General features: G+C 35.5%; 1 protein-coding gene across 3 annotated transcripts in view; it reads right to left on the reverse strand.

The window, feature by feature from the left end:
• Window positions 1-26,215, reverse strand: part of PARG (poly(ADP-ribose) glycohydrolase) — a 122,452-nt gene that overhangs the window by 88,740 nt on the left and 7,497 nt on the right. For all 3 annotated transcript variants that reach the window (XM_059398010.1, XM_059398011.1, XM_059398008.1), the window contains exons 2-7: window positions 26,124-26,190; window positions 24,531-25,517; window positions 23,273-23,460; window positions 17,980-18,098; window positions 17,775-17,858; window positions 12,299-12,373 (exon numbers count right to left, since the gene is read on the reverse strand). In XM_059398010.1, the coding sequence (XP_059253993.1) occupies window positions 12,299-12,373; window positions 17,775-17,858; window positions 17,980-18,098; window positions 23,273-23,460; window positions 24,531-25,517; window positions 26,124-26,161 (1,491 nt within the window). In that variant the 5' untranslated portion in view covers window positions 26,162-26,190. The remainder of the gene's footprint in view (window positions 1-12,298; window positions 12,374-17,774; window positions 17,859-17,979; window positions 18,099-23,272; window positions 23,461-24,530; window positions 25,518-26,123; window positions 26,191-26,215) is intronic.

A 26,215-nucleotide genomic window follows, 5' to 3' on the forward strand; every position in this document is an offset into this window, starting at 1 on the left:
TTTTATGAGGCCAGCATTACTTGATCCCAAAACCAGACAAAGACCCCATCTAAAAGGAGAATTACAGACCAATATCCCTGATGAACATGGATGCAAAAATTCTCACCAAAATACTAACCAATAGGATTGAACCAACAGTATAATAAAAGGATTATTTACCACAACCAAGTGGGATTTACTCCTGGGCTGCAAGGTTGTTTCAACATCCGCAAATCAATGTTGAGGCAATACATTAATAAAAGAAAGAACAAGAACCATATGATACTCTCAATGGATACAGAAAAAGCATTTGACTAAGTACAGTATCCTTTCTTGATTAAAACTCTTCACAGTGTAGGGACAGAGGGTACATACCACACTATCATAAAAGTCATCTATGGCGAAATAAGTCAAGCAGAGAAAGACAACTATCATATGATCTCCCTGATATGAGGAAGTGGTGATGCAACATGGAGGCTTAAGTGGGTAGAAGAATAAATGAAACAAGATGGGATTGGGAGGGAGACAAACCATAAGTGATTCTTAATCTCACAACAAACTGAGGGTTGCCGGGGGGAGGGGGTTTGGGAGAAGGGGGTGGGATTATGGACACTGGGGAGGGTATGTGATTTGGTGAGTGCTGTGAAGTGTGTAAACCTGGTGATTCACAGACCTGTACCCCTGGGGATAAAAATATATGTTTATAAAAAATAAAAAATTAAAAAAAAAAAAAAAGTCATCTATGGAAAAACCCATAGTGAATATCATTCTCAATGGGGGAAAAACTGAGAGCTTTTCCCCTAAGGTCAGAACACAGCAGGGATGTCCACTATCACCACTGCTATTCAACATAGTACTCAAAGTCCTAGTAACAGTAATCAGACAACAAAAAGAAATAAAAGACATCTGAATCAGCAAAGAAGAAGTCAAATCTTCACTCTTTGCAAATGATAGAATACCTTATATGGAAAACCCAAAAGACTCTACCCCCAAACTGCTAGAACTCATACAGAAATTCAGTAAAGTGGCAGGATATAAAATCAGTTGCATTTCTATATACCAGCACCAAGACAGAAGAAAGAGAAATTAAGGAGTCGATCCCATTTACAATTGCACTGAAAACCATAAGATACCTAGGAATAAATCTAACCAAAGAGGCAAAGAAGCTGTAGTCAGAGAACTATTAAGTACTCATGAAAGAAGTTGAGGAAGACACAAAGAAATGGAAAAATGTTCCACCCTCATGGAGTGGAAGAACAAATATTGTGAAAATGTCTAAGCTACCTAGAGCAATCCACACATTTAATGCAATCCCTATCAAAATACCATCAACTTTTTTCATAGAAATGGAACAAATAATCCTAAAATTTATATGGAAACAGAAAAGACCCCAAATAACAAGAGGAATGTTGAAAAAGAAATCCAAAGCTGGTGGCATCACAATTCCAGACTTCAAGCTCTATTAAAAACTGTAAACATCAAGACAGTATGGTACTGGCACAAAAACAGACACATAGATCAATGGAACAGAACAGAGAGTTCAGTTATGGACCCTCAATTCTATGGTTAACTAATCTTTGACAAAGCAGGAAAGAATGTCCAATGGACAAAAGACAGTCTCTTCAACAAATGGTGCTGGGAAAATTGGACAGCCACATGCACAAGAATGAAACTGGACCATTTCCTTATACCATACTCAAAAATAGACTCAAAATGGACGAAAAACCTAAATGTGAGACAGAAACCCATCAAAATCCTTGAGAACACAGGCAGCAACCTCTTTGACCTCAGCTGCAGCGACTTCTTCCTAGAAACATCACCAGAGGCAAGAGAAGCAAGGGCAAAAAAATGAAGTACTGGGAATTCATCAATATCAAAAGCTTTTGCACAGCAACGGAAACAGTCAACACCAAGAGACAACAGACAGAATGTGAGAAGACATTTGCAAATGATATATCAGATAAAGGGCTAGTATCCAAAATCTATAAAGAACTGATCAAACTCAACACCCAAAAAACAAAGAATCCAATCAAGAAATGGGCAAAAGACATGAACAGACATTTCAGCAAAGAAGACACCCAAATGGCCAACAGACACATAAAAAAATACTCAACATCACTCGGCATCAGGGAAATACAAATCAAAACCTCAATGAGATACCACCTCACCCCGGTCAGAATGGCTAAAACTAACAAGTCAGAAAATGACAGGGGCTGGTGAAGATGTGGAGAAAGGGGAACCCTCCTACACTGTTGGTGGGAAGGCAAGCTGGTGCAGCCACTCTGAAAACAGTATGGAGGTTCCTCAAAAAGTTGAAAATAGACTACCCTATGACCCAGCAATTGCACCACTGCGTATTTACCCCCAAAAAACAAATGTAGTAATCCGAAGGGGTAAATGCACCCCAGTGTTTATAGCAACAATGTCCACAATAGCCTAACTATGAAAAAAGCCTAGATATCCCTCAACAGATGAATGGATGAAGAAGATGTGGTGTGTGTGTGTGTGTGTGTGTGTGTGTGTGTATACACACACAATGGAATATAATGAAGCCATCAACAAATCTGTAATCTTCCAATTTGCAACAATGTGGATGGAACTAGAGGATAGTATGATAAGTAAAATAAGTCAATCAGAGAAAGACAATTATTATATGATCTCACTGATATGAGGAATCTGAGAAACAAGACAGAGGATCATGGGGGAAGGGACGGAAAAATGAAATAAAACAAAACCAGAGAGGGAGACAAACCATAAGCAACTCTTAATCTCAGGAAATTAACTAATGGTTGCTGAAATGGAGGGAGGGATGGGAGGGATGGGGAGGCTGGGTGTTGGACATTGGGAGGGTATGTGCAATGGTGAGTGCTGTGAATTGTTTTAAGACTGATGAATCACAGACCTGTACCCCTGAAACAAATAGTACATTATGTGCTAATTAAAAAAAAAAAAAAATTGAAAAACAAAAATCATTCATCCTGAATCTTTAAAGTTATTTGAAAAAAAGTTATGACTGCTTAAAAAAAACAGATTTACATTTTTTTAAATATCCTTTTATCTTCAGATATTATATACCACAAAATCCTACTGGTTGTTAAATATGAGACCTTACATGTAAATAACAGTGTTAGCAGCTTATCTAAAAGAAATACAGTAGGAACATAACAGTAAATGTAAATGAATTTACCAGGAATTATAAATCAAGGCATTACGGCCAACCAAATAAAAACAAAACAAAACAAAACAAAAAACACTTCAAACTAGTTAACAGAAATATCAATCATGAAAAAGATTAAAACACGGAATTACTATCACCCCGTAACAGAGTAAATTCCTGGATAATAAAATCAATGCCATAGCAACATTTAAAAGTAATGGTTTCTGGGGCACCTGGGTGCCTCAGTTGGTCAAGCAACTGCCTTCAGCTCGGGTCATGATCTCAGGATCCTGGCATTGAGCCCCACATCGGGCTCTCTGCTCCTGGGGGAGCCTGCTTCTCCCTCTCCCTCTGCCTGCCACTCCCCTGCTTATGCTCTCCCTCTGTCAAATAAATAAATAAAGTGTATTTTTTTTTAAACAAGTAATGGCTTCCATAGCTATTCGAACCAAACAATTAAGGTTGGAGTTACAGGACACTAATATACTAGGTTTATTTCTTATTGGAATAAAGAAGAAATTGCACTGATGGATTTTCACATGTGGGTATCCTATTTTCCATCCTCCTTGTCCTCTACATACACAAATAAGACAGACAGTATTTCACAAACACAAAATAACAACACTGACATCATTAATGACGCAGTGCATGGAGGGCTCAACTGCGACTTATCATCCATAATAACTTAACGAGTTTATAAAGCAAGATGCCTAGTTCCAACTGCAGCAATTAGTACTACAGAATATGCACTATTTAAAATAAATCATGAATCTGATACCCTCAACATATGCTCTGATCCAAAAACATACCTTAACCAAACTAGGGGGGAAAGTCCACATATTTCATATGAGTCTTAAATTCAGTATTTTAGTGACTATGATTAGTTCTCTTTTGGCTCCTACAGTTCTCATGAATTAAATTAAGTCAAAAGCTGTAAAGCAATGCAGACCTTATTGTTTGTAGAGACTGTGAGTCATCAGGGGAAGAAGTCCAAAAAGGCTAAATTTCCACTGAACTCCAAATCAGAGGTTTGAAAGCTAGAGAGATAAAGACATTAGCTGTAGTCTTATGAAACATTCAAGGCTGCTTTCATTTGATTAGGAATTTGCTACAGGCTCTTTGTGACAAATGTAATAACGACACTTTAAATCTTTTAAGCTTTGAAGAAAGATCCAGAAACAGATTAGCCATGAAGGATTGCATTTACACTCGGAAGCTAACGAGTAATGTGTTTATATACATTCAGAAACTTACTTGTGCATTACTAAATAAATAAACAAATAAATAAGAGCTATTGTGGCTGCAATCTTTACTGGCTATTAGTTAAGGAAATATGCCCTGATTTGAAATACTGATTACAACAACCTGTTGCCTTACATCACCATTTCCCAAACTATTCTAGAAAATACCAATGTTCCATGAAATGTTTATTGCGGGGTGGGGGTGGGGGATTATACTGTGGAGAGAGAAAAGAGAAAAACTGCTCTAGTATTTTTGTTCTAAAATTTTTAATAGAGAAAAAATACTAAGCACATCTGGCATAGTTATTAGATAAGCTGTCCTTAATAGTATGCATGCCCCAGAAAGTCAGGAAGTCTACAAGATACCACTTGAAGACAGATGTATTGATGTTAAAGTGATCCATAAACATGGTACTATTATGTTTTAGGCTATTTAATGAGAAACGATTTATGCTATGATTTTTGCCTAATAATTTTAACACACTTTAACTTTTTATCAAATAAACATGAATCAAATTTAACAACTTCGGGACGCCTGGGTGGCTCAGTTGGTTAAGCAGCTGCCTACGGCTCAGGTCATGATCCCAGCGTCCTGGGATCAAGTCCCACATTGGCGTCCTTGCTCGGCAGGGAGTCTGCTTCTCCCTCTGCCTCTGCCTGCCATTCTGTCTGCCTGTGTTCGCTCTCTCTCCCCCTCTTTCTCTATGACAAAAAAAAAAAAAACTTAAAAAAAAAATTTAACAACTTCTTCCAGCCATGACATTATACATGTAAGATGAACTTTTTCTATAATCTAATTTAATACTACTTGTATTTATTTTTCTACAATGTTATGTCAATAATTATAATTTTTAAAGTTCCCAATAATTATAATTTTAAAGTAGAGTTTATGAGTTCAAAATATCATTTTAGTTAAACATAGGTATAACAGCATATCCTTCAATTTTGAAGATAATAAATTCTAATGTACCTATCTTCAAACTTTTTAATTACTTATGAAGAACTCTGAAGGAAAAAAGTAACTAGGGCGTAATTTGTTCCACTTAGTTTGCATCCTTCAAAACTCAGTGTGACTCCCATTTACCTTTTAAAGTTAAGTAGCACATTAAAAAATGCAAGTTCATTACTGACAGATTTACACGACCTCCTTTACAGGGAAAAAGGCTTTATACTCAACCTTTCTCTGAGAAGTCACAGGATACCAGTTGACAGGATGACACATATACAATATTTTAATAGCTACAGCAAAAGTAAAGGATGCATAATCTCTGAGTTGTAATAAAGAATTTATTGCATATGTATGAGGTATAGACTTCATGCTGTATTTACTACAAACAAACAAACAAAAAAAACTGTGGCTTCCAAAAAAGAATATATTACTAGCCTAATCACAGCAACAAAACTTTTCTCCTTTAAGTGTTTTTCCATTTTTTATCTGTAAATTCTATTCATTCCCGCACTCCTATTTCTCAGTCTCTTTTAGCAGTCACAGATGTAAAAATAATAAAACCCCTCATTTTGTTATTTATGGCAGCCTGTATAAACCAACAGAAGTGAGGAAATAAGAGGCTTAGTCGATTCTATCTTTTCTATTCCAGACATAAAACTAAACACGAAAATGAAAATAAAATAGTCACTAAAACTTTAGGTTTTCTTTCAAAAACTAATCCATTTGCTGAAAAAGTTTGCTACATAAGTCAGTTTTAAATTTAAAATTCTTTATACTGAATAAATTAACATCCACATTTATTGTGAAGTATACATTCAAAAAGTACACAAAATATATTATGTATGGTCTAATGAATATTTATAAAGCAAACATCCATTTTTTACTACCACCCAGGTACAGACACAGAAGCCAGGAACACAGACACAGAAGTAATCACTCTTAAACATACCATAAGAGCTTTAATGTGGCATGTGAATTACAAGGTAACTCACTGAGAATGAGAAGAAATAGTGCCACAGCTGTTGTAATATGGGAACTATTTAAAACATCTCTAAAATGCATTAATAGAGGACCTTTTTTAATATATAGAACATTTTGTTAAACTTTCCTGGGGAAAAAATGCTAGTAATAACAATCTACTTAGAATACAAATTATAGAAGTACCTGAATTAAATTTTGTGGAATATCACACAGGAGAGCCATAAAACACAGACTATTTGTTCCTAGCACTTCCAACATCTGGCAATGAGGAAGACCAATATTAACACTCTAGATGCAAAAAACACTAAGTAATGGCCATTTCAACGGGCTACCATCTAAATATTTAAGTATAAACTACAAAATAACAGATCTCTGTGATCTTTGCTGGGCTCTAGCAAAAGTAAAAACTCACTTTCATCTCAAATAAGTTCGCTCACATAGCAGGATTAGCAGGATTCTGTGTCTCTTACTTCTTGCACTAGATATTAGTGTATAGATAAAATCATACCATGGAATGATATTAAATGACCGTGGTTATTAACACCTTCTGTTCTGAAGGTCACAAAATCTAATACACACAGAATTAGCCAAAAACAAGGTTTTAGGGGCGCCTGGGTGGCTCAGTGGGTTAAGCCTCTGCTTTCGGCTCAGGTCATGATCCCAGGGTTCTGGGATCGAGTCCCCCATCGGGCTCTCTGTTCAGCAAGAGCCTGCTTTCCTTACTCTCTCTCTGCCTGCCTCTCTGCCTACTTGTGATCTCTGTCTGTCAAGTAAATTAAAAAAAAAAAAAAAAAAGAAAAAACAAGGCTTTAAGGAGATAAATTTTAACTGCCCCCAAATATACTTAACTTCTGCAGTTAAAATATTAAGTTGATATGTTAAACTTAAACTTCATTTTTTTCTTAGCAAAGCAAGGCTTGCAGAGTTCAATGTAACATTTAAGTAAACAATTTCCAAATACTGCTAATAAGCAACATTTAAGAACCCTTTTTAAAGTACTCCTACTTTTAAATTATGCGGACATAGATAATGTGGACATAGATAATCTATGTGGACATAGATAATGCAAAGCAAATATAATTCATTCATAATTTAAAATCTAGCCAAACAATCGCTTCTCTTGTACTATAGATCTCATTTTCCTCCTCCAATCCCACTAAAACATATGTCTTTAATCACCATGAGCCTGGGCAATGTTATCCTTGTGGGCTGTGATGTGGTAAAGATCTATATTAATATCCTTGGAGATTTGATGGACAGAAAAACACACAACCATATTAAACATCCAACGACTTCTGTTAAATACGTTGATGACAATGGAATAACAAAGAGTCACAGGGAAGAATACCTCTGAATCTCTAGATATACTTTATACAAAAACAGATGTCCTTAATACTAATAAAGTATACTTTATACTTTACTCCAATAGCTAAGAAAATGATCTATCAATTTGATGGAATATTATATAACCATTAAGATTAAAGATGATAAAGCTATGTAACACAATTTTGTAATATATCCTAAAACATTTTAAATATACTTTTGTATCTAGATATAACTATAAAATACTAGATCTAAGTGCAAAGACTTAAGAAAATAAGAAATGAATATTTGGTACAGTTACAGGGACTCCTCCAACCATTTGTACTTTTACAAAGTAAATAAAAATCAGAAGGTCAAAAACGCAATGCCTCTCTCTCTAAAGAACTATAAAACTATCATCAGCACCTTGGTAATCATCTCTTATTTATGTTCTACACTAAACACACCAAAACTTGCTATATATTACCCTTCTGGGCAAGGTCACCTGACAAAAGGGAAACAAGATCCTGTCTGAGTAGTTTCATTAAGAAGAGAGAGAAAAAATGACTACTTTACCTCATACCAAGGTGACAGAGGTATTTTAACCAAAGGCATGTTTTACTGCCATTGTCAAGTGTCAAATTTAATGTTACTTTTACCAAAATTAACAACTGCATCCAATTAAAACCCAGAAAACTACAAAATGCAAACAGAGCATGTATAAATTACAATTTAAGACAAAGAGGATATTAATTTGGTCAACTTTACATCAAAAATTCTATCTCTGTAAGACTAAGAGATACAGAGATTCAAGGATATTCTGATACAGACACAAGCCTTCTATTATTTTATGCCTGCCACTGAGCATAGTATAGGTCAAAAGCTTGATAAAGGAACTCTGAAATTACTGGTCCTATCTCAAAATGCAAAACTCTTTTAGATTCTATTAATATGATTATAAAAGTTACTCTTCACAGCTAACTCCTTGCAGTAACTAATAAGCTGACCCTAAAATTCAAATAGAAATGCCAAAGATCCACAATGGCCAAAACAAACTAGAAAAAGAACAAAGTTGGAGCACTCACACTTCCCAGCTTAAAAATGACTTCAAAGTTTAGTAATCAAGACTGTGTGATAGTGGCATAAAGACAGAATATAGATCAATGGGCCAGATAAATGTTTATGGTCAACTAGTTTTTGAAAGAATGCCAAGAAATGTCAATAGGAATATTAGAGTCTTGGGACGCCTGGGTGGCTCAGTTGGTTAAGCAGCTGCCTTCGGCTCAGGTCATGATCCCAGCGTCCTGGGATCGAGTCCCACATCGGGCTCCTTGCTCCACGGGGAGCCTGCTTCTCCCTCTGACTCTGCCTTCCACTCTGTCTGCCTGTGCTCGCTTTCGCTCGCGCTCTATCTCTGACAAATAAATAAATAAAATCTTTAAAAAAAAAAAAAAAAAAAAAGGAATATTAGAGTCTTTTTAACAAATGGTTCGGGGACAACCAGATGCCCACAATACAAAATAATGAAATCACATGTCTACCTTGTATAATATAGGAAAATTAACACAAAATGGATACTTATCTGCAAAACAGTAAAAGTGGACCCCTAATTCATACCATATATGTAAATTAACTCAAAATGGGTCATGGACTTAAATATAAGAACTAAAACCACAAAATTCTTAGAAATAAACAAAGGCGCAAGTCTTTCTGACATCAGAATAGCTTCTTAGATATGACAACAAAAAATAGAAACAAAAGAAAAAAATAAATTGGAATTTATTGAAATTGAAAATTTTTGTGCTTCAAAGGATACCATCAAGAAAATGAAAAGACAACCTATATAATAGGAGAAAGTATCTACAAATCAAATACCTGATAAAGGACTTATGATTTAAAAGACAAAACTCAGTAAAAAAAAAAAAAAAAAAAATTTTAAAGGGCAAAGGAATTGAATGAATAATTCTCAAAAGAAATACATAAATGGCCAACAGTCTCATGAAAAGATGTTCAAAATCATTAGTCATTAGAGAAATGCAAATCAAACCACAGTGAGATACTTCACACCAACTAGAATGGCTAAAATCAAAAGGACACACATTAACAAGCAATGATGTAGAGAAACGAATCCTTGTGCAATGCCAGTAGGACTGTAAAGTAAGGCACCCATTGGATCAATAGTTTGAAAGTTCCTTAAAATATGAAATGATAAGTTAGCAAATAACCTAGCAATTTCTAGGTATATATCGAAAGGAGTGAAACAACAGGCCCACACAAAAACCTATACACAAATGTTCACAGCAATACTAATGATAATAGCCAAAAAGTGGAAACAACCCAAATGTCCATCAATTGATGAATGGATAAAGAAGATATGGCATACTTATACAATGGATATTATTCAGCAATAAAAAGGTATAAAGTACTGACATATGCTACAACACAAATGAACCTTGTAACATTGTGCAAAGTGAAAGAAGTTAATGCATTTAACAAGCTATTTGCAAAATATATTTCCTTTAACTACTCCTCTACACTTTTTACGCTCAACCACCCAAATACTAGTCCTCTATAATATCTCCCCCATGATCCAAAATAATAGACTCACTAGACTCTATTAAACCATTTCTTCCACTCTGCCTAATTCTTACAGTTACCTATAGACATGTTCAGGGCTCCCTGCTTTCTGATGATAAGACTGTCAATCAATTCTATCTTTAATAAAACAATGGCTTATACGTAAGGGTGTTCAGTGTTCTTAAGGGTTAAACATCATTATAATAAAAAAAGAACAAACTTTAAGTCTGACTCTTGATCTTAACTCAGGTCTTGATCTTAGGATTGTGACTTCAAGCCCTGAGTTGGGCTCCACGCTGGGCACGGAGCCTACTTTAAAAAAAGAAAGAAAGAAAGAAAAAGAACATTATTTTGTGATGGAATTGATCTGAGCTCAAATCTAGATCCCCCAATACTTTGTTGGTGAATTCTCTCAATATTTGTATAATGCTGACCAAGTTACTTAAGTTCTAAGTCTACTTTCCTCTCTAAATTGAATGTGATATCTACACTTCACAAAAGTGTTTGAGGATTAAATTCAATATTATATTCCTTTTCATACATATGTCTTCAATAAATGCAATTCCCTTTATTATTCTTTTCCTCAAAAGTAGCTGAACGTAGCTTAAGTGGGTACGAGAAGAATAAATGAAAGAAGATGGGATTGGGAGGGAGACAAACCATAAGTGACTCTTATCCTCACAAAACAAACTGAGGGTTGCGGGGGGGGGGGGGTTGGGGGGAGGGGGGTGGGGTTATGGACATTGGGGAGGGTATATGCTTTGGTGAGTGCTGTGAAGTGTGTAAACCTGGTGATTTACACACCTGTACCCCTGGGGATAAAAATAAATGTTTATAAAAAATAAAGAATTAAAAGTTAAAAAAAAAAAGTAGCTGAACGTATTTCTCTTGGTCTGTGAAAAAAATGTAGTAGATAAAGGACATACACAGGAAAAAGAATGATCTCAAGCTTTAAAAGCAAGTTGATTACAAATTTATATTATAAACCTCACATTTTATTAGTAAAATTACCTGTTAACAGTCTAAGAATTAAAGTCATTTAAACTGGAGATCTCTCATTCTCCCAGTGATACCACCATAGTTACTAGAAAATTACTTTATCCTAACCAAAATTTGCTTTTCCAAGAGGCTTGAATATCTTACAGGAACACTTTCTTAGGCAACAAATTTAACAAACATAGTAAGCTCTTATACACTGCAGAAGGTAACGTACAGGGAGCTTTATGTGCTAATTACACTTTCCAAATGAGATGTCATCTTTCTTTGATTTTCCATGCAAATTTTATTTATTTGTTTTTAAGATTTTATTTATTTGTTTTTAAGATTTTATTTATTTATTCTAGAGACAGAGTTTTGGGGAGGAGCAGAAGGAGAGGGACAAGCGACTCTATACTAAGCATGGAGCCCAAAGCAGGGCTCCATCTCAGGATCCTGAGACCATGACCTGAGCTAAAACCAAGAGTCAAAGGCTTAACCAGCTGAACCACCTAGGCACCCTTCCATGCAAATTTTTTAATTTATTTGTGGCACTCCCTCTTTTGCCATGCTTTCATTTTTCTAACACAACTATGAAAGTAGTATTTTTACCCATTAAAATGGTATACTAAATTACTACAATTTGTTATGGAAAAGGATTTTACAGCATAAACCCCAGGCTATAATTCTGTGCCCTTTGACCTAGCCATCTAATTTCTGGAAATCACCCAAGGAAGCAATATTGAATTTGGGAAAACATATATATATACATCCCCATATATATGTGTGTGTGTGTGTGTGTGTGTATACCTACACAAACATACATAAACATGTTACTACAGTGTAAATGAGAACAGAGGAAAACTGGATGCAGCCTAGATGTTTCCAATCATGAAATAATCATAAAATATCATACAACCATTAATACTGTTAATGATGGTATAAATATTTAACAGAGCATTATGAGAGATTAAAGCAAAATTCAAAATTAGCTCCCAAAGCATACATATAATAGGAAATATTTTTCACAAAAATAATGGATAATAATTATGTTAGTATGACAGATTTATGGGTATTTTCTCAAAATTTTTATACACAGATTATTTTCATAAGTTAAAGAAATGAGCATACTTTTACCTTATCCCAGAAATCAACCAAAGCTGTAAAGTCCCATTTCTTAGAATATGCCACATTGTATTTCAGAATAGCATCCTATGGAAAAAGCATAAACAAAACTTCATGATATAGTCAGGTAAATTATCTACAAATACCCTTTTCTTCTTTATGAACTTATTTCCAGTAATCAGCATTCAGCTTCCTCCTACCATTAGCTACTCCATGTAAGTAGCTATGGACAAACAGAATACAAACAGAATATTCATTATTATTTATCATTCACTTAAGAAAAATGAGATTAGAAAGGTCAAGCAATAGGAAAAAAATTGTAACTCTAACACTTGCATTATAAACAGAGGTGATAGGGGCGTCTGGGTGGCCCAGTGGGTTAAAGCCTCTGCCTTCGGCTCGGGTCGTGATCCCAGGGTCCTGGGATGAGCTCCATATCGGGCTCTCTGCTCAGCAGAGGGCCTGCTTCCTCCTCTTTCTCTGCCTCCCTCTCTGCCTATTTGTGATCTGTGTCTGTCAAATAAATAAATAAAATCTTTTAAAAAAAAAGTTCATTAAAAAAATAAACAGATGTGATACATTCTCAATGGATAAAACTGGATCTTGGAGATAAAAAAATTAAATATCTTAATGACTGTTGGCTATCAATAACTTCACACTATATATGCAAATATACAGTGTATTTTCAGTATTAAAATTTCATGAGAGGAGGAAATTAGGGAAAAATGTCTAAAAAGGCTTCATGGGAGAGATGGCAATAATAAGAAAAGACTGATGCCTAAGGCATAAAATGGTCTTTTCCCCTTTATTATCAGCTATTTTTATAAGCTACATATAAATGGTTATCTTCCCCAAGCAGTTCATATAAACTGTGTATTTACTCAGAGAGAAAAGTCAAAATAGCACGCCATCTACTGGTGTGACATCTGACTAAGCAGTACTTTATTCTTGGTTAATGGTGATAAAAACAAAACAGGCCCCAAATGGAGTCAATTATGCTAAGCCATACTTCACTAGAGACTTAATTACAGTTTCAGCTTCTCCCACAAATGGAATCTTAAACCAGTCAATGAGGAGCCACCTGGTCAGCACTAGTTAGTTCATCAGCCTGACAGAATTCTTTCATCCCCTAAAGGAAAATGACTGCCACAACCAATCCACTTTTTCCTAGTGTAACATACTTGATCCCACTCCCTTCTGCCTTTAAGTCTTTCATTTTGTACAGATCTTAGAGTGCCTTTCCATCTGCTAGATAAGACCCTGCCTGATTCAAAGATTGTTGAACAGAGCCAGTAAAATCTTTAAAACTTACTCATATGAATTTTATTTAATACCAGAGTGGAGTATGCATAAGACAATCCACTACTTATGCAGAAAAAACTATTATGGTTGACCCAGGAACAACACAAGGATTGAAAATCTGCATGTAACTTTGACTCCCCCAAAAACCTCACCTACTAATAACCTACTGTTGACCAAAGCCTGATAACATAGTTGATTAACACATATTTTGCATGTTTTATGTATCATAAACTGCATTCTTAAAATCAAGTAAGAGAAAATATTAATAAAATTACAAAGAAAATACATTAAGAGTACCGTATTACCAAAAAAGAATCTGCACAGGAGACTGGTGCAGTTCAAACCTGTGTTGTTCAAGGGTCAACTGTGTTTGTAATTACATTTTATCTCATTTTAAATTTCTATTTTGCTTATATTTTATAATGTATATATTACTAATGTAACAAACAGAATTTACAAGCAACTATTTATATTTATAATATACATCTCCAATTTTTTTACTGAAGTATATGTAAGTTGAAAAAACACTGTTAGGTTACAGTAAACCTTCCAAATTTCCTCATAATTGAATAAGTTTTTAAAAATACTCTGTCAAGGAGCTGCGTGAAAAACACTTCATGCCATATAAACAATTACCAAGCAATGAGATTAAAAAGTAAACCAACAATGTATATTTACTTGGAATCAAGGGATATCCAAGTTCCTTCAAAAAGGAAAACCATCAATCATAAAATAATATGGTAAGAAAAAGTGTTTCTTTTTCTTACAGCTGCATACAAAATTTTCCATTAAGAGAAGATTTTAAGGATTTTTTTTTTCTAATTACCATCTGATTTCAGAACCTCATACAGTCTTAAATAGCAATTTCTATCAACAGGTAAAAGGACAAACAATGCATACACTGCAACAAATTGCTGATAAACTCAACAAAACAGACAAATCTTGAAGATTTTCATTCTAAGTGAAGGAAGCCAGACACACTAGCATACATACTATGTGATTCCATTCATATAAAATGTAAACTAATCTATGGTTAAAAAGAAAGAAAAATAAAAAGAAAAGAGAAGAGAAGAGAAAAAAGAAAAAGTAAAAGAGCAAATCAACAGCTGCCTGGAGACGGTGCAGAAAGAGGAATTAAACTATAGGAATAAGAGGAATCTTTGAAGGTGACAGAAATGTTCTATACCTTGATTGTAGAGGGGGGTTTCATGGCTATATGCAAATGTCAAACATCATCAAATTACATACTTTAAAAGCATGCATGTTCTTATATGTAAATTATTCCTCAAAGTTAGTTAAGGAAAAACATTTTACATTCTAACTTTTATACTCTAATTTTTTAATATGATTTTATAATTAGCATTAATTCCTAACTAATATTTAGTTTTACTTTAGTCTTCAAGTCTCAAAAGTAGTCTACCACAAGGTCTCCTATCATTAGAAAAACTGGACACTATCCTGTACTCTTAGCTACCAACTACTAAGATTTCCTTTAATTCATAGTTCATAATACACACAATTAAAGCACAAAGACATCCATTCTTTGAAAATTATCAGATACATTATAAGAATATTATTGTGTAAACTGACTTCTGAAGACGCTATTCCTTTTTTAAACTTTTTACATTTCTAATCCTGCTTAACTCAACATCAAAAAAAAGCAGCAGAAGATTATTATACTCAGTAAGAGGGACTTAATGTTCCCTTCCCCCATAGTGTTCTTTCAGCAAAAGAAACAATTACCATAAGCAGACAGAAGAAAAATCTCTATGAATTACTCTGTTCTGCTGAATCAACCATAAAATAAACAAGAAAGGGAAATTCAGAATAAAGCAATTACCTCTTCTTAAAGTAATCACTGGTGCACTAAGGAATTGCTAAAGAGGTGAGCAGACAAGGTAATTTAGAACACTATGATTATTGTGTTTATGCTTAAAGAAACATGAAAAATTTAAATAATCCTGCTTATAAGGCCGTAGGACCTAAGACAGTGTTTCTTAAATAGAGTATAAATAGTATTCTTGGGTGGCCTGCTTTCATGGTTTTGGAATACAAAGGGCAAAAGATAACACATTGTAGGAATGAAGGCAAGTATTTTAACCAGATAAAAATGGTGAAAATTTTGAGCCATCCTAAGAAATACAGCAGTACAGAACTGTCAAATTCTACAGAACCTGGACCAAAGTGCTCACTATCGTATTTATCTGCAAGCTCATGTTCTCCATACAAATGCCATCTTTGCATCTACTGACATCCACTAACTGTTTGTGATTGTAAATAGTAAAAACAAAGTGAACAATTTTTTTCTTTATAAAGTATTTTTTAAAGTTCTCAGCATACTATTTTGAGGTTCAGATCAGTGGTTAAAAAACTTTTGTGCAGGGCACATGGGTGGCTCAGTTAGTTAGCTGTCTGCCTTTGGCTGAGGTCATGATCCCAGGGTCCTGGGATTGAGTCCCGCATAGGTCTTCCTGCTCAGCTGGGAGTCTGCTTCTCCCTCTCCCTCTACTGCACACTTTTACTCTCTCTGTGTCAGATAAATAAAATCTTGAAAAAAAAAACTTTTGTGCAAAAAGGGGATACTGAGTATAAATTATCACTGTGATAATGAACACAACTCAAATGATGGTTCATAAAGCTTAAAATGCCAAAAAAAAAAAAAAAACAACAAATGGATATAGCTGTTACTATAAGCATAAAGAGTTTATGTTTAATGTTTGATGCTTGCACATATGTAATTAACATTATACTAAAAATAAGTAAACTCTGGGGGACCCTCAGAGTTTCTTCCATTTTAAGGGAGTACATTATAAGATTGAGAAACACTGTCCTTAAGGAGCGAAATTGGGGACCCCTGGGTGGCTCAGTGGGTTAAAGTCTCTGTCTTCAGCTCAGGTCATGATCCCAGGGTCCTGGGATCGAGCTCTCTGTTCAGAGGGGAGCCTGCTTCCTCTGCTCTCTCTCCCTGCCTTCCTCTCTGCCTACTTGTGATCTCTGTCAATTAAATAAATTAAATCTAGAGAAATGAAATTTTCAAAATACATTATGGTACAACATCCAATGTTTTCCATGTAGAGAAAAAAGACAAACAGGAGCTATAGAAAGGTATAGAAAGTTTAAGAAAAATTTGTTGAATATAAATGGAGAAACACTATAAAACCTGAGGAAACTGTACACAACAAAGTCTCTCAAAGAAAATGAAACCCTGGGGTGCCTGGGTGCCTTAGTCATTAAGCATCTACCTTCAGCTCAGGTCATGGTCCCAGGGTCCTGGGATTGAGCCCTGCATCAGGCTCCCTGCACGGTGGGAAACCTACTTCTCCCTCTCCCATTCCCCCTGCTTGCGCTCCCTCTATTGCTGTCAAATAAATAAATAAAACCTTGAAAAAAAAACAACAAAAAAAACCCTTTTCACACAAACATAGAAAAATCTGTTATTGTTAATAGTTATAAAAACTCCAAAAGCTTACATGGCTACAACGCCAAAAAACACTTATACTCACCCATATTTTAGGTATTAGAAAAAGAATCTAATCGTTGCTCTTACAGTCTTAAGTGAAATATTTTAAAAAATCAAAAACTAAATTATTGCCAAAATGTAAAATTAATAAATAATTAGATTGCTAGAAGGCTATACTAACAGCAATACAAAAGAGAATGTTTAATGTGTACTTTAATCATTAGGAAATGATATTTCCCTTTTGGCAAATATTGTTAAAGTCATAATTCTTTCCTGACTTATTTTTAAGGACATTTCAGAAACATGATAATTTTCAAAAATAAAAGAGAAGCTTTGTCTGAAGGAAACTGGATGGGGAATCAAGAAACAAAGGTCTTATTTCTGGTTCTCCAAATTATTCTGTGTGTCTCCAGGCAAGTCATTTACAACTCTAGATTCTTCTACTCATTTACTAGTGATGGAGTGGAAACCCAAAATGTCTCTTAAGATAGTTCCTCAAGAACTAAGCAATTTGCAAACAAACAGGCTGTTACCTCTGTCACCTCTGATCACATGGAATATTTTTACAAAATCACCTTTGGGGCCTCCAGCTAAGGCTGAAAATACTTTTACCATAGTTGTTGACTCTTGACTCTTCTTTCCCCTTTAAGAGTCTATCAAAGATCAAAAAATGTCTTTGAGGGAGACACAAGACCTATCTCTAAGAACAATAGCAAAAGCAACTACCTTCAGGTTTTGGGGTCTTGTGAATTTGTTGAGAAGTGCAGTCTGAATGAGCTCCCACCGGCTCCCTGCAGTTCGCTCACCATTCTTTAAGGAAAAGAAATAAATGAAATTATTCTAAGTTCTTTTAGGTCAAAGAATCAGAAGTCAAATAAGCACATACAAAACTGTCTTTCAGAGAATAAAAGAACATCTGTTTTGTGCTTACTTCATCTTCCACAGGGTACAAGTTTTGTTCTGAACAAGGCATCTTAACATGCTTGTTGTCCCACAAATCTTTAAAATGTGTTGGGAAAGGTTTAGGAACTTCTCCTGCTCGCAAAAGGTCTACCTGAAAAAGAGGGAAACAAGGAAACTATAAGTGCATCGAAACGAGGCATACCTTCTACAAAATAATCCAAAGAAAGCAGCCAAAGCAAATGCTATAAAATGCAGACCAGCTCCTCAGTAAGAAATCTCAGAAGTCCTCTCCAGCTGTTCCTGCTCCTTATTTCCAGTTGATCAGTTTCCAACTCATCATGTTTGCTCATTCCATCTCCATCCCATCTAGGCCCTTGTTCCTCATTATTGCTTCCCTTCTATCCCTCCCCTAACTCCCACTGCCCCCAGATATTCACCCTCCATAAACCCCTTACTTGAGAACAAACTCAATCTTTCTAAAGTATTCTCAGGCTCCTAATCTTATAATGGCTCCCCTCTACCTATAGTGATACAAATGATGTTCTCAATTTTTAACATCCTCTTACTCACACTACCTGGTTAAACATCTATTCTGAACTTCAACACACAATTCAAATTTCATTTCCTCTAAGAAATCTTCAAAAACTTAAGGTCAATTAGTTTCTTCCCTCTTGTTTTAATAGATCATTATCACACCAGAAAACATCTGTTTTTCCTTCCCCCACTGGACTCTAAATTTCTTGAGAATAGTAACCATATTAACTGTGGACTCTAAATATTTATGACAGAGCCTGGTTTATACGTTTTTGTATGTGTACATAGATACATATATATGCAAATACATATGTATGTGTACACATACACATATGCTACTTATAATAAGCATTAAACAAATGTTTGAGGAAAAGAATATTTGAAACATGAAAGGTTTACATTTTGCCTATTCTGGAGATTTCCTATAAATGGAATCATACAGTATGTGGCCTTTTGTGTCTGGTCTCTTTTTAAATGTAATGTTTTTAAGGTTCATCCATGCTGTAGCACGAATTAGTTCTTCACTGCAAATAAACAATCACATAAATGTAAAATTTGAACCGTAATATGTTATGAATGAGAGCTTCATGGTTTTATGAGAACCTACTCTAGACAATTCCAACTCACCTGGTGAGCTTAGAGAAGGCTTCCTTGAGGAAGTGGCAATTGAGCTGAACTCTTAAGAATAAAGTTCACTATGGGGGCACCTGGGTGGCTCAGTGGGTTGGGCCGCTGCCTTCGGCTCGGGTCATGATCTCAGGGTCCTGGGATCGAGTCCCGCATAGGGCTCCCTGCTCAGCAGGGAGCCTGCTTCCCTCTCTCTCTCTCTGCCTGCCTCTCTGTCTACTGTGATCTCTCTCTGTCAAATAAATAAATAAAATCTTTTTTAAAAAAAAGAATAAAGTTCACTATGAAAAGGAAGACATGAAGCTCGTTCCTCAAAAAGGGAATAGCTTATGGAAAGGAAGACTGTCCAATACACAGCTCATAAAAAGTCTGTAACTCAAGAAGCACCTGGGTGGCTCAGTCAGTCAAGCATCCAATTCTTGATTTCAGCTCATGTCATGATCTCAGGGCTTTAAGATCAAGCCCTGAGTCAGACTCTGCTCTGGGTGTGGAGACTGTCTAGGATTCTCTCTCTCCCTCTGCCCCCCCAGTCCCAGAAAAGGAAAAAAAAAAAAAAGAAAGAAAGAAAAGAAAAAGGAAAAAGAATGTCTGCAACTCCAGAGAAATAAAGTTGTAGGCCATCTATACAGGTGGCTGTTAAAACCCTCATTGTGGAAGAGACCACCCATAGAAAGAAAGTGAGAAAAAAACAGGACCTATGGAAAAGCCTTGAGAAACTCTAACAAGATTTAATGGCCACATATGCCAGAAAAACTAAAGGAACATAAGACATGGCTAAGAAGGTAGGAAGAAAACTAGGATTATATGCTATCATAGAAGCCAAGGGACAAGAATATTTTGAGGAAGAAAGAAGAGTCAAGAGTCAACAACTATGCTAAAAGTGTTTTCAACCTCAGCTGGAGGCCCCAAAGGTGATTTTGTAAAAATATTCCATGTGATCAGAGGTGACAGAACAGGTACCAGTCCAGGTTCACACACATGGGAACACATGATATATATAAAAGTAGGCTTTGTGTGTTTGTATCTGAATGTGGTTCTACATGTTTTTATCATGTCTTTAAAGATAAACAAACACCAAATAACATGTCCCTGCACTACATTTCTAACAGTATCAGCTTTATTTTATTACTCTAAAATGTGTAACTATTAATATGTGGCATCTTAGAAATGTAACTAGGTTTATCCAATAATTATTAACTACATGTATATATTATTGTATTCATAAAAAGGAATCTAGAAGAAAATACACCAAACTGCTAAACTCTGGAAATAGGACTAAGAAAGACATGGGTTTTGAGCTACATACTTTCATATAATAGCTGCCTTTTGTTTGTTTACAATGACCCTGCATTACTCTTGTAATAAGAGAAAGATCTTTTAATAAAAGACTTAAAATTCACAGGTTATATCTAAAAATAAGTAAACAGTAATTTCAGAGATTAAGTAATGATGGTATAGGATGCTTTCGGTTTTACTTACAGACACGGAGACAAAGAAAGGCAGTTAACTCAAAATACCACTTCTCTCCCCAATTAATCTTCTCTCCGAATCCTAACCATTAACATTTTCTCAGTCATCCAGCCTTTTCTTATTTCTCCCTTCATTATCAGTGCCTCCTTTTCCCTTACCACCCTGTATTTAAGAATATTCACCACATCCTATCAATTTTACCCCAAAACAAAGCAACCATCTACATGCTCTTTTTATTTCCACATTACCCTATCTCAGTGATTTGCAAATTCTTTTAAATACCATATCCCTTTCTTCACCTAAGTAATCTCATATGAAATCAGATATAAACAAAATAAAACTATTTTTATAAATATAATTTTTACAGTAACCTTTACTTGTTCCAACATCAATAAATGACAAGGAAATACAAAATACAAAATTAGGGATGACAGCTAAAGCTTGTATCAACTTTCTACTTAATTTACATTTATATCTCTTACACAGTATTAAGAAAATCCTACTGCTATGCCTAAATAATTGCAAATGATGTTTTTGTTTTTATAGTTTCAGAGGCGGAGTCTAATGATTCATCAGCTGCATATAATACCCAGCGCTCACTACATCCTCCTTAATACCCATCACCCAATTACCCCTTCCCCCAACCCTCCCCCAATTCTATTTCCTAGAGTTTAGCATCTCTTATGATTTGCCTCCCTCTCGATTTTCATCTTATTTTATTTTTCCTTCCCTCATATTCAACTGTTTTGTTTCTTAAATTCCACATGAGTGAAATCATATGGCATTTGTCCCTCTGACTGACTTATTTTGCTTAGCATAATACCTTCGAGTTCCACCCACATCATTGTGAATGGGAAGATTTCATTCTTTTTGAGGGCTGAGTAATATTGCATTGTGTATATATACCACTTCTTCTTTGTCCATTCATCTATCGATGGACAGTAAGGTTTTCAAACTGTTACTCTGAGGCTTAAGGAAAATCTTCAGTTAAACAGCAGTGATAAGGGAACATCAATGGTATGGTCTGCACTAAAATGAGTTCTCTTGGTAAAATCTGCTGAGTAAAATATATTAAGCATTTTCATATTTGAGTATGTTAGTTCCTTTATTACAGGCTTTCACAGTTAAAAATATACTTGAGAAGTAACAGATGAGTCAAATTTCCTAAGAAACCATGATCCACTTCCATGCAACACAATTTGATAATTATTGTTTGCGTATTTTTCATCTCTTATCTGAGCTCTTACATTACAATTCTGTTTTCAATGTATCTCACTTCGACCTTCCTTCCACACAACTGTCTGATTAATCCTGCTTTAGCATAACTATTGTATGGACAGACATTTTAACAATTTCCAATACCTACAGACTCAACTCCAATTCCTGATACCTAAAGCCCTTTATAATATGGACCTAATCCACTTTTCAAGACTTGTCTTCCACCATCTTCCATCCAAATTCTAAGCTCTAGTAATTATTTTCCATGTCTAAAGCAAATAGTTTTTCAACTACAAAGCCTCTTCTTCTAAGGATTATGTATGTGTCTTGGAATTCTCTTATTAATTCTCCATCAGAAATTTCTGCCTCTTTTTTTTTTTTTTAAAGATTTAGTTATTTATTTGAGAAAGAATGAGTGAGCATGGATGTGGGGAGGAAGAGAGAGAATCTCAAGCAGACTCCATACTAAGCACAGAGCCCAATGCAGGGCTCCATACCATGACCCTGAGATCATGACTTAAGACAAAATCAAGAGTCAGATGCTTAACCTACTCAACCATCCAGGCACTCCTGTGCTCATCTTTTAGAGCTCAGCTCAAACCCTACCTCATTCAATGTTGCTTCTACCTCTAACCATGATAAATTCTATACTTCAAAATATCTAATCAACCCCAGACTAAGCTATATAATAAAAGGGATTTTTTTTAAAGTAGTTCCTGTGAAATCTAATACAGAGACAAAAAAATTCTAAAACTACCCAATGAGTGACAGAAATCTAAAATTGGATTAAGAGGGGTACCTGGCTATTTCAGTCAGTGGAGCACAAGACTCTTGATCTTGGTCATGAGTTCAAGCCCCATGTTGAGTGTAGAGATTACTTTAAAAAAACGAAATCTTGGGGCACGTGGATGGCTCAGTCAGTTAAGGATGTGCCTTTGGCTCAGGTAATGATCCCAATGGGATCTAGCCCTGCATTGGACTCCCTGCTCAGTGGGGAGCCTCCTCTCCCTGTCTCCCTTATTCATGTTCTCTCTCTCTCTCATAAATCAGTATAATCTAAAATAATCAAACAAAATAAAATAAAATAAAATTTTAAAAATTGGACTGTGGTGGGGGGCCTGGGTGGCTTAGTTGGTTAAGTGTCTGTCTGCCTTCAGTTTAAGTCATGATCCCAGGATCCTGGGATAGAGTACCACATCAAGCTCCTTGCTCAGCAGGGAGCCTGCTTCTCCCTCTCCCAAAAGAAAACTGAGAAAGTCAATTTCCTTATCAGCTGAAAATGATTAATCTTATGTGTGTATTAAGTACTATTATCAATGAGCTATCATTATATCTCTCTACAGACTTCTTAGTATTTTATATATCCAGAAAAGAGAAGCAGTTTCTATGACTTGGTCTCTTTTTCACATTAGTAAGTACCATAATAAATCAAGATTTAAGAGTCTCCTCTCTTTTTCGGTAAGAAGTAATACCTACCCGAATAGTTACTGTGTGATTAGCAGATGGTCTCAAGAGAGGCAGCCGGATCCCACATCTAGGCAGTCTTCTCATCTCCTCAATAGGAGTTCCAAGCCATTTCTTATCTGGAGAAAGGTGAGGTGGAATGTATTTAGGTATCTTCCTTTCTGTTCTTTGATGCTTGATTTCACACTGTTCTTTTCTAAGGTCAAAACAAATGTATTCAGTCACAATCACTCACTGCTAGTTTTTGTTGGATAAACAAGTACAAAACTTACCCAGAATGTTATTGTTTAAAACATGCCAAGGGGTGCCTGGGTGGCTCAGTCAGTCGTCTGTCTTCAGTTGAGGTCATAATCCCAGGATCTAGGACTAAGCCCTGCGTTGGGCTCCCTGCTCAGCAGGGAGTCTGTTTATTCCTCCCCCTGTGCCTGTCCCCGACTCTAGCTTGAGTGCACACACACTCTCTCTCACATAAATAAATAAAATCTTTTTTTAAAAAAAGTGTGCCAGGCTTGCTCTCTCCCCTAGGTACTTACAATCAAAAGAAAAAATTATAAACCTTAGAGTAAAACTGAAGAGCTTATTTTCAAGTCTGTGTTAAGAATTTCTAAACAGAGGAAATCACCTTCCCAAAAAAGACCAGGTAAGAATATGCACACTGCCAAATGAGTCATGGTTTATAGCATCAGCTACTTCTCAGGTTTCTAGAATAATTTTCAACAAAGTGAACTTACTGTGGCACATGTGACAGAAAATATCACAGAAATTATGGAGAGCAAGCTTGAAGATTCCATATGGGATAACTGTAAGCTTTATAATCAGACAGACTGATTTAAGTTCCAGCATTACCACCCACAAGTTAAAATTTCAGTGAATTCTCTAATTCAAATTTCAGTTTTCTCATTAGCGAAGTGAGTACAATATCGCCTGCCTACCCATTAGAGCATTAGAGAAAATGTAGTATACAAAAACTTAGAAAAATTGATACATAAACAGAAGCTACTATCAACCTAGTATTTTTATATTCTGATAATCCCCATAAATTCCAGAAGGAAAATCATGAAACCAAAAAATTCCCATTAATAATATTCATTTGCTTCTGGTTATCTGTTTTGGTCTTTTTGAATCTAGGTTTAAATTTACCATAAGTAATTAACAGGAAACACAACTATTTCTTCGCTTTAGTGTAAACCATAACTTTGTTAAACCCCCTTGCAAAATTATAAAAGGTATTACACTATTGGAGACAGTCTTGTTGAAAAAAATTACCTTTTGTCCTCTGCTTTGGGCATTCTCATGAAATGATCTGTGATTTTAGAATCCTTTTTCCCATGTTGCTTTGAATTTCTACATTCTACATTCAGGCCAGAATTGCTTCCAGGTGGTCTGGCATTTAAATCATTCATTCCACTCCGAGTCTCTCCTCCTTCAAATTGAAAATGTAATCGAATTTCACCTTCTTTAGAAGAGGACCGTTTCCTCAATTCAGTGTTGGCTTCTCTTGCTTGGAACCTTGAAAGTTTACTTGCTGTTTGGGAGGAATTGCTATCTTCTTGTTCATCAAAACCTGGACTTGTCTCTTCATCTGCTTCTGAGTCCTGACAACTATTTTTGGAATTATCCACGTCCATTGGTGACTCAGGTTCACTTTCTTTCTCAAAGGGAGGAGAATTTCCTAAACTACTCTCTTGTCTACTCAGTTTGTTGGCATTTTTCAGTTCAGTACCAACATCCTCAGAGCCGACATCTGACAAGGGACTCTCTGGCACCACATCTACCTCTTCCTGCTGACAACCCGCACAGTCTTCTCCAGGACGGCAAGACTTGCTGCACTTCTGGTGGCTTCTGGCTTCTCTGGCCTGTTCACCTTCTGTGGTCTGCTTTTTATTTGTTAACTTTACAGGTGTCAAAAATTGTTGGTTATCTCTACTTCCCTCACTATCTGTGTCACTGTGATCATCATTTCGGGATGACTGATCAACATTAGCATTACTGAATCGCTCTGGTACCAGAGTTACTGATGAAGGTTCACTTTCTAAAAGCCTCTCTGTATGCTTCCCTTCATTTTGCCACTTACACATAGCTGCAGTCTGATGCTGATTCAAATATTGTGTACTTTTCTCAACAGGTGATTTATCAAGACTTAGCTGAGAAACATTTTCTAATTTTTCCACATTATGTTGGTAAAAGTTATCTTTTTGTACAGAACTCATCATGGATTCTACTCTTGTATTGTTGTTTTCTTTACTATGCAAACTACAACAGAATAAAAAGAACTAATGAGACAACAGAAATTACGATACAATAAAAAGAATTTATGGTATAAAAAATCACTTATCCAACCACACTCCCCGTGTCACAGCAGTAATTAAATTACTGGTGATATCCTAAACACAGAGCGTGCTCTTTCATGACTCCATGACTGCACATATGCCTAAAGCGCCCTTTCCCCAACTCTATGCCTGGGAAATACCTGCCGTTCCTTTAAATGTTAAACTTCACTCCCCTCCTGGCAGGCCTTCCTGCAAAGATAAAGCTAATTCTTGGTTCTATATGCTAACCACCACTGTTCTCTGTTTATACCTTTCTGTTCTATTTATCACACTATGTAATAATCATGTGTTTTTGCAACTGCCACCAGTGTACTATATCTTAAACACACAGACTACACTCCTTTTTCATCTCTGTATGTCAAGTATAGACCCTAGCACATGAAGGACTCTAAAAATTAGTATTTTTAAGTGAAAAAGTAAATAAATAAACATATAAAAAAATGGGAAAGCAAGGAGAAAGTGACATGAACCAAGATAAAACATTCATATATCATGTCACATATTCTTCTATATAGGCATGTTTCTATACCTTTCTGATTCAGTTGTCTTGTTTCCTTTAGTGTCCATCCAACTGGTAATAGTCTTTTGTTTGAAAACTGTAAAAAAAAGAAAAGACACACA

Source organism: Mustela nigripes, chromosome 4 (assembly GCF_022355385.1).
Source record: "Mustela nigripes isolate SB6536 chromosome 4, MUSNIG.SB6536, whole genome shotgun sequence".
Lineage (NCBI taxonomy): Eukaryota > Metazoa > Chordata > Mammalia > Carnivora > Mustelidae > Mustela > Mustela nigripes.